This window comes from Tachysurus fulvidraco, chromosome 15, assembly GCF_022655615.1.
Source record: "Tachysurus fulvidraco isolate hzauxx_2018 chromosome 15, HZAU_PFXX_2.0, whole genome shotgun sequence".
NCBI lineage: Eukaryota > Metazoa > Chordata > Actinopteri > Siluriformes > Bagridae > Tachysurus > Tachysurus fulvidraco.
The window spans coordinates 17,020,346-17,032,525 of record NC_062532.1 but is presented as its reverse complement, the minus strand read 5'-3'; the positions used below and the strand labels follow the sequence as shown (position 1 = coordinate 17,032,525).

The window sequence follows — 12,180 nt, the reverse complement described above, 5'->3', positions numbered from 1 at the left end:
ATTTCAACCGTACAAAAGGTTTAAAAATTGAGGCTCGCTCTCTGTGTGTGTGGGATAGAAACAAAACCCGGAATAAATCTGTTTCATGAAGTGAGTTTTTACCACAGAGTGTTGTAGCATCCTGTGTAGAGCTTAATATCCACCATAGCTCTATTTTGAACACACTTAACTTAATCTCATATTAGTTCAGAGCATGTGGTGTAAAAATAACAGAAGTGGGTTTGAGATCAGATTTGTTCTACACCGTTTCAATCCTTGTGTGTGTGGAGAAAACATTTATGGGTAGCAGAGTTTAAGTACTGTATTAAATTCATGGCATAAATAATTAAGGATATTTGAATAGCAGATGTTTGGCCAGAATATCAGACTTTTGTATGGAAACTGAACCCAGGTAGAAACTGCAATTGTGGAATGACAGCAAGTTATACCATTGGATTCATTGCAGAATATTGAGAAGAACCCAGTAACAAAACAAATAGAGCAAGGGTGCAGACAGCGCTAATGAGTAAATCATCAGGTTTGTCTAATAGAAATAAATTAACACAAATCTTACACACTTCAGAAACAAAATGAAGACCTGCTTTCAAGTCTGTACGTTTCCACGAACACTAGTTTTAGACTTCTATGCACTAACAGTACATCAGAAAAAGAGTTGTATTTAACTTCCCAACCATTCTAAGAGCACTGAAATTAAAGGTTAAAATAAAAGGTCAGCAAAGATGACATTGAGGTTAAATCTCCTACTGTTTAATGAAAAGGTGATGCACCAAGGCAGGGTACAGTAAAACTACACAGGGGAGGGGGGTAGAGACATGGCTTGAAAGTAATACTTAAAACATGTCTGTGTGTTCGCCGTCCACCTTGCTGTCACGGTCCGACTGTCGCTGCGCAGGTGCAGGAACTCAGTGATAAGGAGAGAAAAGAGGGGAAGCGGCTTGTCAAGTGCATTGCTGATGTCACTTAACAGTGCAGATATGAGAGGGGAAGAATCTTAAATTCTCCAATAAACCATAAACCCCCCCTTGCACCATGTTCTCATCCATTCATCCTCTCATCCCACCCAGTATTCCGTTCTTCGAATGAAATGTACAGATGGGAAAAGAGAGCGCTGCAAGGTTCTTCACTTTCTGGGTGATCGCTCTCTTTGTCCCTGCATCCATCTGCCTGTTGACTTTGTTGCATTTGTGTCTCTTTGTACTTAGTAGTGCTTCTCACCTCCCTCCCAGTGTGAGTGTGTGTGTGTACGTGTGTGTGAGATGATGTATCTGTACTTGTGTCACTGTGTGTAGGTGGTGTGTGTGTGCATGTATGTTCATACGGCATACAGTTCGTAGATCTTCTTGGCGCAGTAGACCAGGGCGGCGAGCGCTATTGTGTTGTGCAGTCTCTTTCTGTGCACGTCGTCGCGGCGCACCAGCACCACGGGTGTGGACGAGGTGAGCGTATGCAGCGGCAGGCGCGCTAGCTTCCGGCTGTCATACTCCACCTGGTACTTGCAGCACGGGTCAAACTGCCATGAGATGCCGTAGAGAGCAGCGCAGGCCAGGCTGAGGGCACCAGCGGGCAGAGCTACGTAGCGGGAATACTCAGCAGGCAGTGCCAACGGTGTAAAGAGACACGCAGTGCCCGCTAGTACGGCCGTCTTGTGCAGGCAGTTCCCGACAGCCACCCAACGCGCCGTCTCGTCTCCAATGCGTGTCGGCTCAATGACGATGTAGCGATACTGTGCCTCCAGTGCCTGCTCCAGCTCATACTCAAACTGCTCCTGCGCATTCTCACCATTGTAGATCTCGTGCACAATGTAACACTCACCCGCCGCCGCCATCACTCCCCTAAAGATGGAGGAAAAAGATCAAGTTAATAATAGGGTCACTGTAGTCCACTATAAACTCAAATCTAGCAATATTTCTAAAATCATGAAAATAAATAAATAAATCACCTTTTATTGTTTAAACTTACAAATCGAATCACTCAGTGTTCTTAGTCATAACAACTTTTATACATTTTTATACATTTTTATACATGTTCAGATTCCTTCAAAATGTTTTAATGTTATTAGCCATGTGGTTATGCACCGAAATAAAAAAATCAAGAAACTGAAAAACTAAATTCAGGAGTGGACAAGAGATTTATATAATTTAATTTATGCTATAGGAAATAGTTATAAGACATAATTAAAACACTACAATAGAATGTGTAAAGTCCAATAAATTAAAAAAAAAAAACAAGTAATACACAAGTCACATATCATTACATATCAAATGATCCGTCCCCGTGTTTTAAAACTGTGATAAGATAAAGCCCTGGGACTAACTAACATGAGCAACATTTAAATTCAACTGAAATTGAAAGAGCATCAATTTCACAGCATCCACAGCATCACGAAAAGAGAAAGACGTGAAATTGGAGTGGATTCTGGAGTCAGATAATATGAGGATGTCCAAACAAATGTTTAACAGACAACAATAGGCACTTTTCCAAAAAAAAAAAAAGAAAAAAAAATTCAAATGAAAATGAGTAGTTTTAATTTCAATCTGTCTGTGCATTTATATAAAACAGAAAAAGGCATCAATGCATAAGAAATAATTAAATACATCAATCTCTTTATTGTGAAATGGCTTTTTATTGCCTAGAATGAACGCAAACGACATTAAAGGCAGCCCACCCCCCCCCCCTTGAAAAAAAGGGTTAAACATTTACATGCCATCGATTATTGTACGTCAACATGTAGACAGTTCAGATCAATAAATAAATATCGACTATATGGAAATATAATAATGATTATTTAGCAAAATTTTGATCAGTAGTAAAAGGTCGGTTGGTCTGAGAGTTGGTAAAAGTTCGCAAAGGAAAACTGTCACTGCTTACTTTAGTACTTCATGACTTTCATATATTCGTTTCGGCAAAAATTCCAAGTTTACCACAGAGTACAATTTTATTTGGGACGTGTAAACGTTGAAGGTTACTAACTAGCCAACGCTTATAAGATTTATTTGGCTGTGCCTGCTAACTAGCTGACAGTTTAACAACTTGTATTTCTTTGCTAGCTTGTTAGCTCAGGAGACACAATTCTGCTAAACAAAACTCGTCCCGCAGCTTTAAAGTTATTTTAAAAACAACAAAGACGACATTTTCATATTTCACCTGGTCGGTTATTTATTAAAGCGAAGCGTTTATATATTAGTTTCTCTCAATGTTTTTTTAGGCTAGCTGGCTAGTTTGGGGCAAAGAAGCCAAGAAAAACATCACATGAGGCGAAAGAAAACAACATTTTCACACTTTCCAGAGCCGTTCTAAACACCACACAGCTCGGTAATTTAGACATAAACACTCTGCTTCGTAGCTCAACACGAACGCGAGTATTTTTATGTCAAAATCTGATTTTGAGCTAATGTTTTAGTCTTAACTGACCTCTCCCTGTTGACTGGGACACCGCGCCTCCTTCCCAACGACGCCATCTTGGAGAACCAGTACGTTGTCGATGACGTAAAAAAAAGTGTAGCAAAGCACTATGGGTAGTGTAGTTTCCTTCTCATCGCGTTCTAAGGCTGATGTGACTACACCAGACTACACTTCCCGGTACACCACTTGTCTAACGAGGCGCCTACCACTTCTATTTGTTCGAAAGATATTAATATCCTAAAAATGTCAATTTAGAGGTCAGGTGTGTGACAAATGCTAAATTGATGATAAAAAAAATAATAATAATGAAAATAAAAGATAAATGAAGTGGTTTTTTTTTTTTTTTACCTAGCCATTAAACACAGTGAATGTTCAGATCGTTTTATGGGTATTGAAATGTTTCGTAACAGCCAATCGAACGCAAGGACAACACACACACACACACACACACACACACACACACACACACACACACACACAGGACAAAACCGTTTGTTTGTGCAAACGCTGCACAAAGGCTTTCCACTGACAATCTGGACCTCCCTTGTAAGCTCAGCAGGTCTTATTAAGCGCTCAGCTGAAGATTTCAGACTCACCCATAATGTGTTCTTCCCACGCTACAGCACTGACGTCTATGGCGCGAGGCTCACCGAGCTGGCACGCGCTCACGAGGAGGCGAAACAAGCAGCTAGTGCTCGGTAAACGCTTCGCACGTGCAGCCGTCCGCTCACTGTCTCCCCCTGCAGCAGCGCTTTTTGTGCGTGTGTGTGTGTGTGTGCGCATGAAACCCGGGTCTGATACGTAGCCTCTGGTTCACTAACTGTCCCGTGCCAAATGGGTCAAAGGTTTAACGCTGGAGTGCAAACATACACAAAACATTTTTGACTGTGAAAATATAAACATTAACATAAACGTTTCACTTGACAGGATTTGGTCAAAATACCTACAACACTACAGGTGAATCCAAAACGAACAATGACGGCAGTCAGATCCTACACAGGAACTTGATTCTAGGCAGCAGGACTTGTCAGGGATGTGATTAGAGGTTTGAAATTCGAGTTTTAAAGCTAAAGGCATGAGTTGAGGATACTAATCCTCTTTGAGGCACAAACTGAGGATGTGAGACCTTTCAGAGCCATGATCTGAGACAGCTGCATCTCCCCAAGACTTGAACTGGGATGTGGTAGCTCAGTGGTTAAGGTGTTTGACTACTGATCAGAAGGTTCGAACCTCAGGTCCACCAAGCTGCCACTGCCCTCAATTGCTCAGTTGTATAAATTGAAATTAAAAAATGTAAGTCAATCTGCATAAGCGTCTGCTAAATGCTGTAAATGTTGATCTGAAGGAGCTAAACCTCTTAGAAGCTGATTTGAGTCAGCTATAAGATTCATAGAGCTGATGTATGAGAGCTGGACCTCCGAGATATTTCTTGAGGCATGCAGTTAGACCTCAGAGATGTTACTTGAGGCATGCAGTTAGACCTCTCAGAGATGTTACTCAAGGCATGCAATTAGACCTCAGAGATCTTACCTGAGGCATGCAGTTAGAACTCTCAGGGATGTTACTTGAGGCATGCAGTTAGAACTCTCAGAGATCTTACTTGAGGCATGCAGTTAGACTCTTAAGAGATGGAATTGAGGCAGCTTGCATTCTCAGCAATGTGATTTGAGACAAGTAGGCCATGTACACTGCTTAGCATGGAATTATGGCAATATCACATTTACACAACTAAGAGGTGCTTCCTGATTTGGGATCAGACTTGCAGTGGTAGCGACAAGGTTTATAAAGTAGATCTGTAGTAGTGTCAATGTCCATTTGGCAAAACATATGGTCTAGTGTCATGGTGTGTGTAGGAGAAGTTCCCCATCGACCATCTGCAGAGAGACAGTGGTCTATTGTGAAGACAGTAACATGCAGAATGTATGGTAATGATCTCAGATAAGACACAATGTACTGACTATGAAAAGCCTCTGGTGAGAAAAACAATGCTTAGAAAATAAAAAACTGATTGTTAAGCAAAGAGGAATAGATCCATTTATTACACGGGCGTTTGCAAGCAAAGGCTTTGACAGTCTTGCTTTTGTGTTTTCACAGAAAATCCTAAATCGCTCTTTAGTAGATCAACCAAAATGTCCAGTGCTGCTACTTGGATGCACTCACTGACTCTGTTATTGGATTAACTGGGATGTGCTCTAATAACCACTGATAACATTTTGTCAACAATTTTTGTCTTTACATGTAATTAGATAACATACTACTGGGGTCTACATTATTCGGTCAATAATTTTTTTTCATTTTATTTTCAAATTACATAAATGCTTCTCTGCACCAATTTTTTTTTCTTTTAAACATAGTCACATGGGATTATAAATAGGGATTAAATGACAGGTGACATTTATATAGGAATAAAATTAAAGCATCTTATATGTGAGTTTAGACACATTAGACAATGGACTAATCCAACAATGCATGAATGTAATCCAGACTGAAAACATTAATATCACTCCAATTTAGCTTTGAGGCAGCTAGATCTCTTACTACAGGGGTCCAAGGCTGCTGGTTTTCTCATATAAGGGATTTAAAGCCACTAGATCTCTCATAGTAGGGATTTGAAGCAGCTAGATATCTTGAAGTAGGGATTTGAGGCAGCTAGATCTCACGTAGTAGGGATTTGAGTCAGAGCTCTCGAATTAGGGATATGAGGCAGCTAGACCTCTTACAAACGTGATTTCACACAGTTCTCTGACACATGACTGAAGGTAGTTATAGAGACTATTACAGGCCTACTAAACTATTAATTACAGTAATATGACATCTATACCTTTATTTTAAAACTTGAATATTAATACAGAGTACATGAATGTGTACAAACTGATGAATTTCAGGCCTGGTTTATCTGTACGAATCATGCTCTTGTGAGAGTTATTACAGACTATGGCAAGCTTCTAAATATTCAGAGAGCACGACCTTCATTCTCGTCACAATGGTGCATGTTCCTACAGTTATATTGTAAGGGCAGACAGACTGTGCCCCTGTAGTTTGAGCACCTTACTTACCCTGTTTATCGGTGGCCTTCCTGGACACCATGATTAATAAGGCCATGAGAAAACGGTAGGAACAGGAATAACGCACATTTACCTTACACATTAATGCACACAGATGACAGATCTCACACCATGCTTCTGTTATGCAAACACACATTACACGCTCCCTGTTCTGAAGGGCAGTGCTGTTTGTCAAGTGTTAATCCTGAGAGCGTCTGCCCCTTAGAGTATGGCGTTGGTTGTGCGTATTGTATCAAAAGTATCTCCTTCTTACTCGCCCCTAGTTTCCACATGGTGTCTAAATACACACTCGCTCACAAAACATGGCTGCTACAGTGACCAAGGTCATCTTTAGGTTACTTTTTTTGCATGCATGTGTTTTGAGCACCATTTAGACCTCAAGGCATTAGGCTAGAAAGGCATGTGAAGTAACAAAAATTGCTGTTTTGTTTCTTTTTGTGAATGGTATTCATGGAACCCTGTTTTGGCATTTTGGCATGTGGATCCCATAACCACAAAGTCATTAGGGCTTTAAAAACAGGTCCATTTTGCTCACAAAGCACACAGTTGTCCCACCCTCTCTTGGAAAACGCAAGCTTCAAACATTGTAGATACGCCTGCAGCGTTGTCTGTACAGTCGCTGATAATTTTATCTTGTCACCTCCAAACATTCTCTCTCTCTCTCTCACTCACACACACACACACACACACACACACACACACACACACACACACACACACACACACACACACACACACACCATCACTCTCAGTGAAGACCAGTTCCAGTCAAAACCCCCCTTCCCCTCAAGCTCAAATGATCTGTCAGAAACAGGAGTCTTTTCATCCTGTTGGCATCTCCCTCAATGGATGATGATGTGCTCCAGGTAGTGAGGGTGAGGGTTTTCTTTCACATACTTTTGAATGTACCAGCAGGTCAGGTGAGCCCTGAGGTCTTCCTCGACCACAAAATCCATTGCTGCCTAAAAAGAAGAGGAGGAAACGAGTAGTCAGAATAAAAAAACCACATCCAACAGGTCAAGTAAAGCATATTGATTACTATCTGGAAAATGCGGGTACCATTTGCAGATGCACAGCGAACTGCCAAGAAACTGCCTTGTACATGATGAAAGCCACTGACTTTCATGGCTGAGATGAAATTTAAAGATGCATTTGTATGTATGATCACATTCTTTCCTGGAGAACCTGAAGTCCTGAACATTCGACTGACACACATAATAGGTCAAGTTTATTGTGGCTACATAACCACAATAAAACTGTTTAAACGAGCTCTTATGCAGCATTCATTTGACACCAGTCTGCTAATGTGATCTACAGTGCCTGAGAAAGAGGTGAGGAAACTTTGAGCACTATTTACGTTAAATTAAAATGATTCCTGTTGTGGCACAAACTCATTATGTTTAATTCGATCCGTTTGCTAAGACTTTGTTTATTGAATCAAATTTTTGGAAGAATTAAAAATGCATCTTTAAGATTTGAAATATCAGTACATTTGTTTACAATATTATCTCTGTTTTATTTTTATTCTTAACATAACTGATCGTTCATACTCTAGTCTTTATTGTATCTCGTCGTCTGCCTTGTCTCGTATAGTTTGTATAGTATAGTGTTATTTATGTCTGTACTTTTGAGAGTCACAAACACCTGGAACCAAATTCCTTGTGTGTGTCAACACACTTGGCCAATAAATCTTATTCTGATTCTGATTTCTGTGTCTGAAAGCCTAAAGGAACATTTTTTTCCTCTGATGCTGACACAATTCAGATAAAAAGGTAAATAAACATCTCTGAATTAATATAAACCTCTAAGGAGAATATAAATCAGCCAGAAACTTCTGACCATAAGATTAACAACCTCACTAGCCTCATGGTACAAAACTCTTCCGGTCTGTAGTGATGTGACCAGATTGCATGTGCTCCATCCGATTTTTAAATGTGATATATTTGATTCTACTTACATGATTAATACAGTTAACCATCACACTAGTCCACAATGAAATACTGATATATTGTAATACTCAACCTTGGCCAGGTGCTTGGCAATTCCTCGTCCTCGGAAAGCATCAGGAACCTCTGTGTGTTGCAGATCCACTGTCTTCTTCCCCACATATTCATACAGCAACACGGCTCTATCGTAAGAACCTAGTACACAAAAAACTACTGTCACACCCTTCCAACATAAAGAGACAAAGAAATTTAATTCACACAAAAAACCCATTGTAAGGTTTACTTACTTTTTTGTATTATCACTTTAATAAAGGGGGAAAAAATAATTTTTTTTAAATTCTCTCTCTCTTTTTTTTAATTAACAGCTTAAGTAAGTGTTGTTATGTTGCCAGTTTTTTCTTCCTCATATAAGATACTGGGTACTGAGATGGCCACTGTAAAATGTTTTGATTTTTGTTTATATATTTCCAGCTTTATACTTTGGGCTATTTGACGAGACAATCAGTCAAAAAAAATAATTTCCCTGCATGTGATACAGTGTACGATTGTGTAAAAAATAACATTTGTATTTAAACAAAGAAAAATTGAGAGGTTAATGAAAGACATATATATATATATATTAATTAGAGAGAGAAAGAGAGATAGATGTACTTTGTTCATCTCCAAAGAGAAGTATGGGAATATAAATAGTTATGACATTTTAATAACAATTATAATAACTGATGACAAGCTACTGTGGTAGAAGGTGGAATGCAGAATATAAGAAAATTATTATTTGATATCCTTGCCAGATGCACACACTTCATTTTCTTCTTTTTTTTTATAACAAGTACTCAATTCCACACACCATCATGCCATCACTGTGCTGCCAGGTATCAGGTGTGAAGTCTCATTTACCTCAATTATAAAACTTCTTTTGGAATTGTAACTTGTATTTCTCCTGTATTTTTGTCCTGCACTGTCTTGTCCTGCACTGTTTGCACAGTTGCACTTTATGTATCTAGGACTAACTTACTAAGTCCTTAGCCCTGTCTTTGTTTTATGTAGCACCACAATCCTGGAGAAACGTTGTCTCATTTCACTGTGTACTGCAACAGCTATATATGGTTGTAATGACCATAAAAGCTTCTTGACTCGACTCAATTAAAGTGCATGAAGTCTAGTGCAGGTCTGTTAAACAGGACAACACTAACAGAGAGGCCTGATTCTAATCCTAATCCTAACAGGAAGTCGAAGTCAAAACCATAAATAATTCAAGTTTTCACTCAATTTAAAAAGACAAAGAAACTAAAGACCCATGAGGAAGATTTGTCCGTGTATAAAGACTGCAGACTGTTGCTGTGTACATGAAGCAATACGAGTCCTGGCTAACGTGTGTAATTAAAAACAACACATTAGTTTCTAAGCTAAACCAAAGCGAGCTGAAAAACTTTAAGCTTGAACCGAATGAGTTGAAACACAGAGACAACACGAGGTTCAGTACAAAACACTTCACGGTTTTCACTACTTTTCCTGGCGACAGAAAAAAAAGTTAATTCGCCACACGGACATCTTCATGCTAAGGAGCTAGCGAGCTAACTAGCGAAGCGGCTAAGCTCGTGTCACTGCTAAGGCTTTTTATGAAAACAAAGGTAACATGCAGGCGCTCGCGCGCGCACGCGCCAAGGTTAGCAGTAACGAACGTCGCGTTACCGTTGAGCCGGATGGTGAATTGGCGTCGTTTTTTGTCGTGTTCAACGCAAACGGGGCTGTTGATCTCGATGACATTCATCTGAGCAGCCTGGGCCATAATGTCTCGCGGATCGCTGCGTGTCAACGCGCCACGACTGAACCGAAATCCCCCAGAAGCGCAGTCATAGCCAAGCAGCGCGAGCGAACATCAAGCAGAAACACTCCATCCGAGGAAATCAGCTGTAGGGTCACGTGCCTGACTGTCAACCAATCAGAAGCAACGTCAATGTTTTGATGTCCGGCCTCGTGGGTGCGCGTGCAGCGCTTCACCGCTAGGGCGCGCGCAAACGCCGTACTGGATGATTTTTAGTTGTTTAGTAAATGTTCATTTATTATTATTATTATTATTATTATTATTATTATTATTATTATTATTATTATTAGTAGTAGTAGTAGTAGTAGTAGTAGTAGTAGTATTCAGAATCAATCAGAATCAGGTTTATTGGCCAAGTGTGTTGACAAACAAGGAATTTCTTTGTGACTCTCAAAAGTACAGACATAAATAACACTATACTATACAAGACAATACAGACATAAATAACACTATACTATACAAGACAATACAGACATAAATAACACTATACTATACTATAACAATACAGACATAAATAACACTATACTATACAGACAATACAGACATAAATAACACTATACTATACAAGACAATACAGACATAAATAACACAATACTATAACAATACATACATAAATAACACTATACTATACAAGACAAGACAAAACAGACTATACAAGAAAATGCAGAAGATGTGATATAATATAGACAGTATGAGTATTAAATATGAATACAGAATATATGACAGATCAGTTATGTACATAAAGGATGAGACGTGCATGATAGTGCAAATAACAATATTGTGCAATATTATACTTTTGTATTATTATTATTATTATTATTATTATTATTATTATTATTATTATTATTATTAAGAATCAGAATCAGAATCAGGTTTATTGACACACACAAGGAATTTCTTTGTGACTCAAAAGTACAGACATAAATAACACTATACTATACAATAGATATAAATAACACTATACTATACAAGACAATACAGACATAAATAACACTATACTATGCAAGACAATACAGACATAAATAACACTATACTATACAAGATAAGAAAAAACAGACTATACAAGAAATATGTGATATAATATAGACAGTCTGAGAAGTGCATAATATTACAAATAATATTGTGCAATATTATACTTTTGTATTATTATTATTATTATTATTATTATTATTATTATTATTATTATTATTATTATTATTATTATTATTAAGAATCAGGTTTATTAGCCAAGTGTGTTGACACACAAGGAATTTCTTTGTGACTCTCAAAAGTACAGACATAAATAACACTATACTATACAAGACAATACAAAACAGACTATACAAGAAAATGCAGAAGATGTGATATAATATAGACAGTATGAGTATTAAATATGAATACAGAATATATGACAGATCAGTTATGTACATAAAGGATGAGACGTGCATGATAGTGCAAATAACAATATTGTGCAATATTATACTTTTGTATTATTATTATTATTATTATTATTATTATTATTATTATTATTATTATTATTATTATTATTATTATTATTATTATTATTAAGAATCAGAATCAGGTTTATTGACACACACAAGGAATTTCTTTGTGACTCAAAAGTACAGACATAAATAACACTATACTATACAATAGATATAAATAACACTATACTATACAAGACAATACAGACATAAATAACACTATACTATGCAAGACAATACAGACATAAATAACACTATACTATACAAGATAAGAAAAAACAGACTATACAAGAAATATGTGATATAATATAGACAGTCTGAGAAGTGCATAATATTACAAATAACAATATTGTGCAATATTATACTTTTGTATTATTATTATTATTATTATTATTATTATTATTATTATTATTAGTAGTAGTAGTAGTAGTAGTAGTAGTAGTAGTAGTAGTAGTAGTTTATTATTTATTTATTGGCAA

General features: G+C 37.7%; 1 protein-coding gene across 4 annotated transcripts; it reads right to left on the bottom strand.

The window, feature by feature from the left end:
• Positions 1 to 725: 725 nt before the first annotated feature.
• Positions 726 to 10,335, bottom strand: LOC113638104 (transmembrane protein 11, mitochondrial). 4 transcript variants are annotated; one of them, XM_027139115.2, is made up of 4 exons: positions 10,106 to 10,335; positions 8,490 to 8,608; positions 7,365 to 7,429; positions 726 to 1,832 (listed from the first exon to the last, which is right to left on the bottom strand). In XM_027139115.2, the coding sequence occupies exons 1-4, from the start codon at positions 10,200 to 10,202 to the stop codon at positions 1,313 to 1,315; spliced, it is 801 nt and encodes a 266-aa protein (XP_026994916.1). In that variant the 5' UTR covers positions 10,203 to 10,335; the 3' UTR covers positions 726 to 1,312. The 4 variants fall into 4 exon arrangements, with proteins under 4 accessions (XP_026994916.1, XP_026994917.1, XP_026994920.1 ...); XM_027139116.2 differs by lacking the exon at positions 10,106 to 10,335 and adding an exon at positions 7,527 to 7,672 and having other exon boundaries at positions 8,490 to 8,591; XM_027139119.2 differs by lacking the exons at positions 7,365 to 7,429; positions 8,490 to 8,608; positions 10,106 to 10,335 and adding an exon at positions 3,999 to 4,206.
• Positions 10,336 to 12,180: the final 1,845 nt, after the last annotated feature.

Bases quoted from the DNA above. Each gene is read 5' to 3' on its own strand.
- LOC113638104 (XM_027139115.2), bottom strand. From the start codon at position 10,202: ATGGCCCAGGCTGCTCAGATGAATGTCATCGAGATCAACAGCCCCGTT. The intron at 7,430-8,489 runs GTTGAGTATTAC...TCTTCTTTTTAG, and splicing joins TTGCCAAGCACCTGGCCAAG to GCAGCAATGGATTTTGTGGT. The intron at 1,833-7,364 runs GTATGTGAAAGA...CTCCATCTTTAG, and splicing joins ACCTGCTGGTACATTCAAAA to GGGAGTGATGGCGGCGGCGG.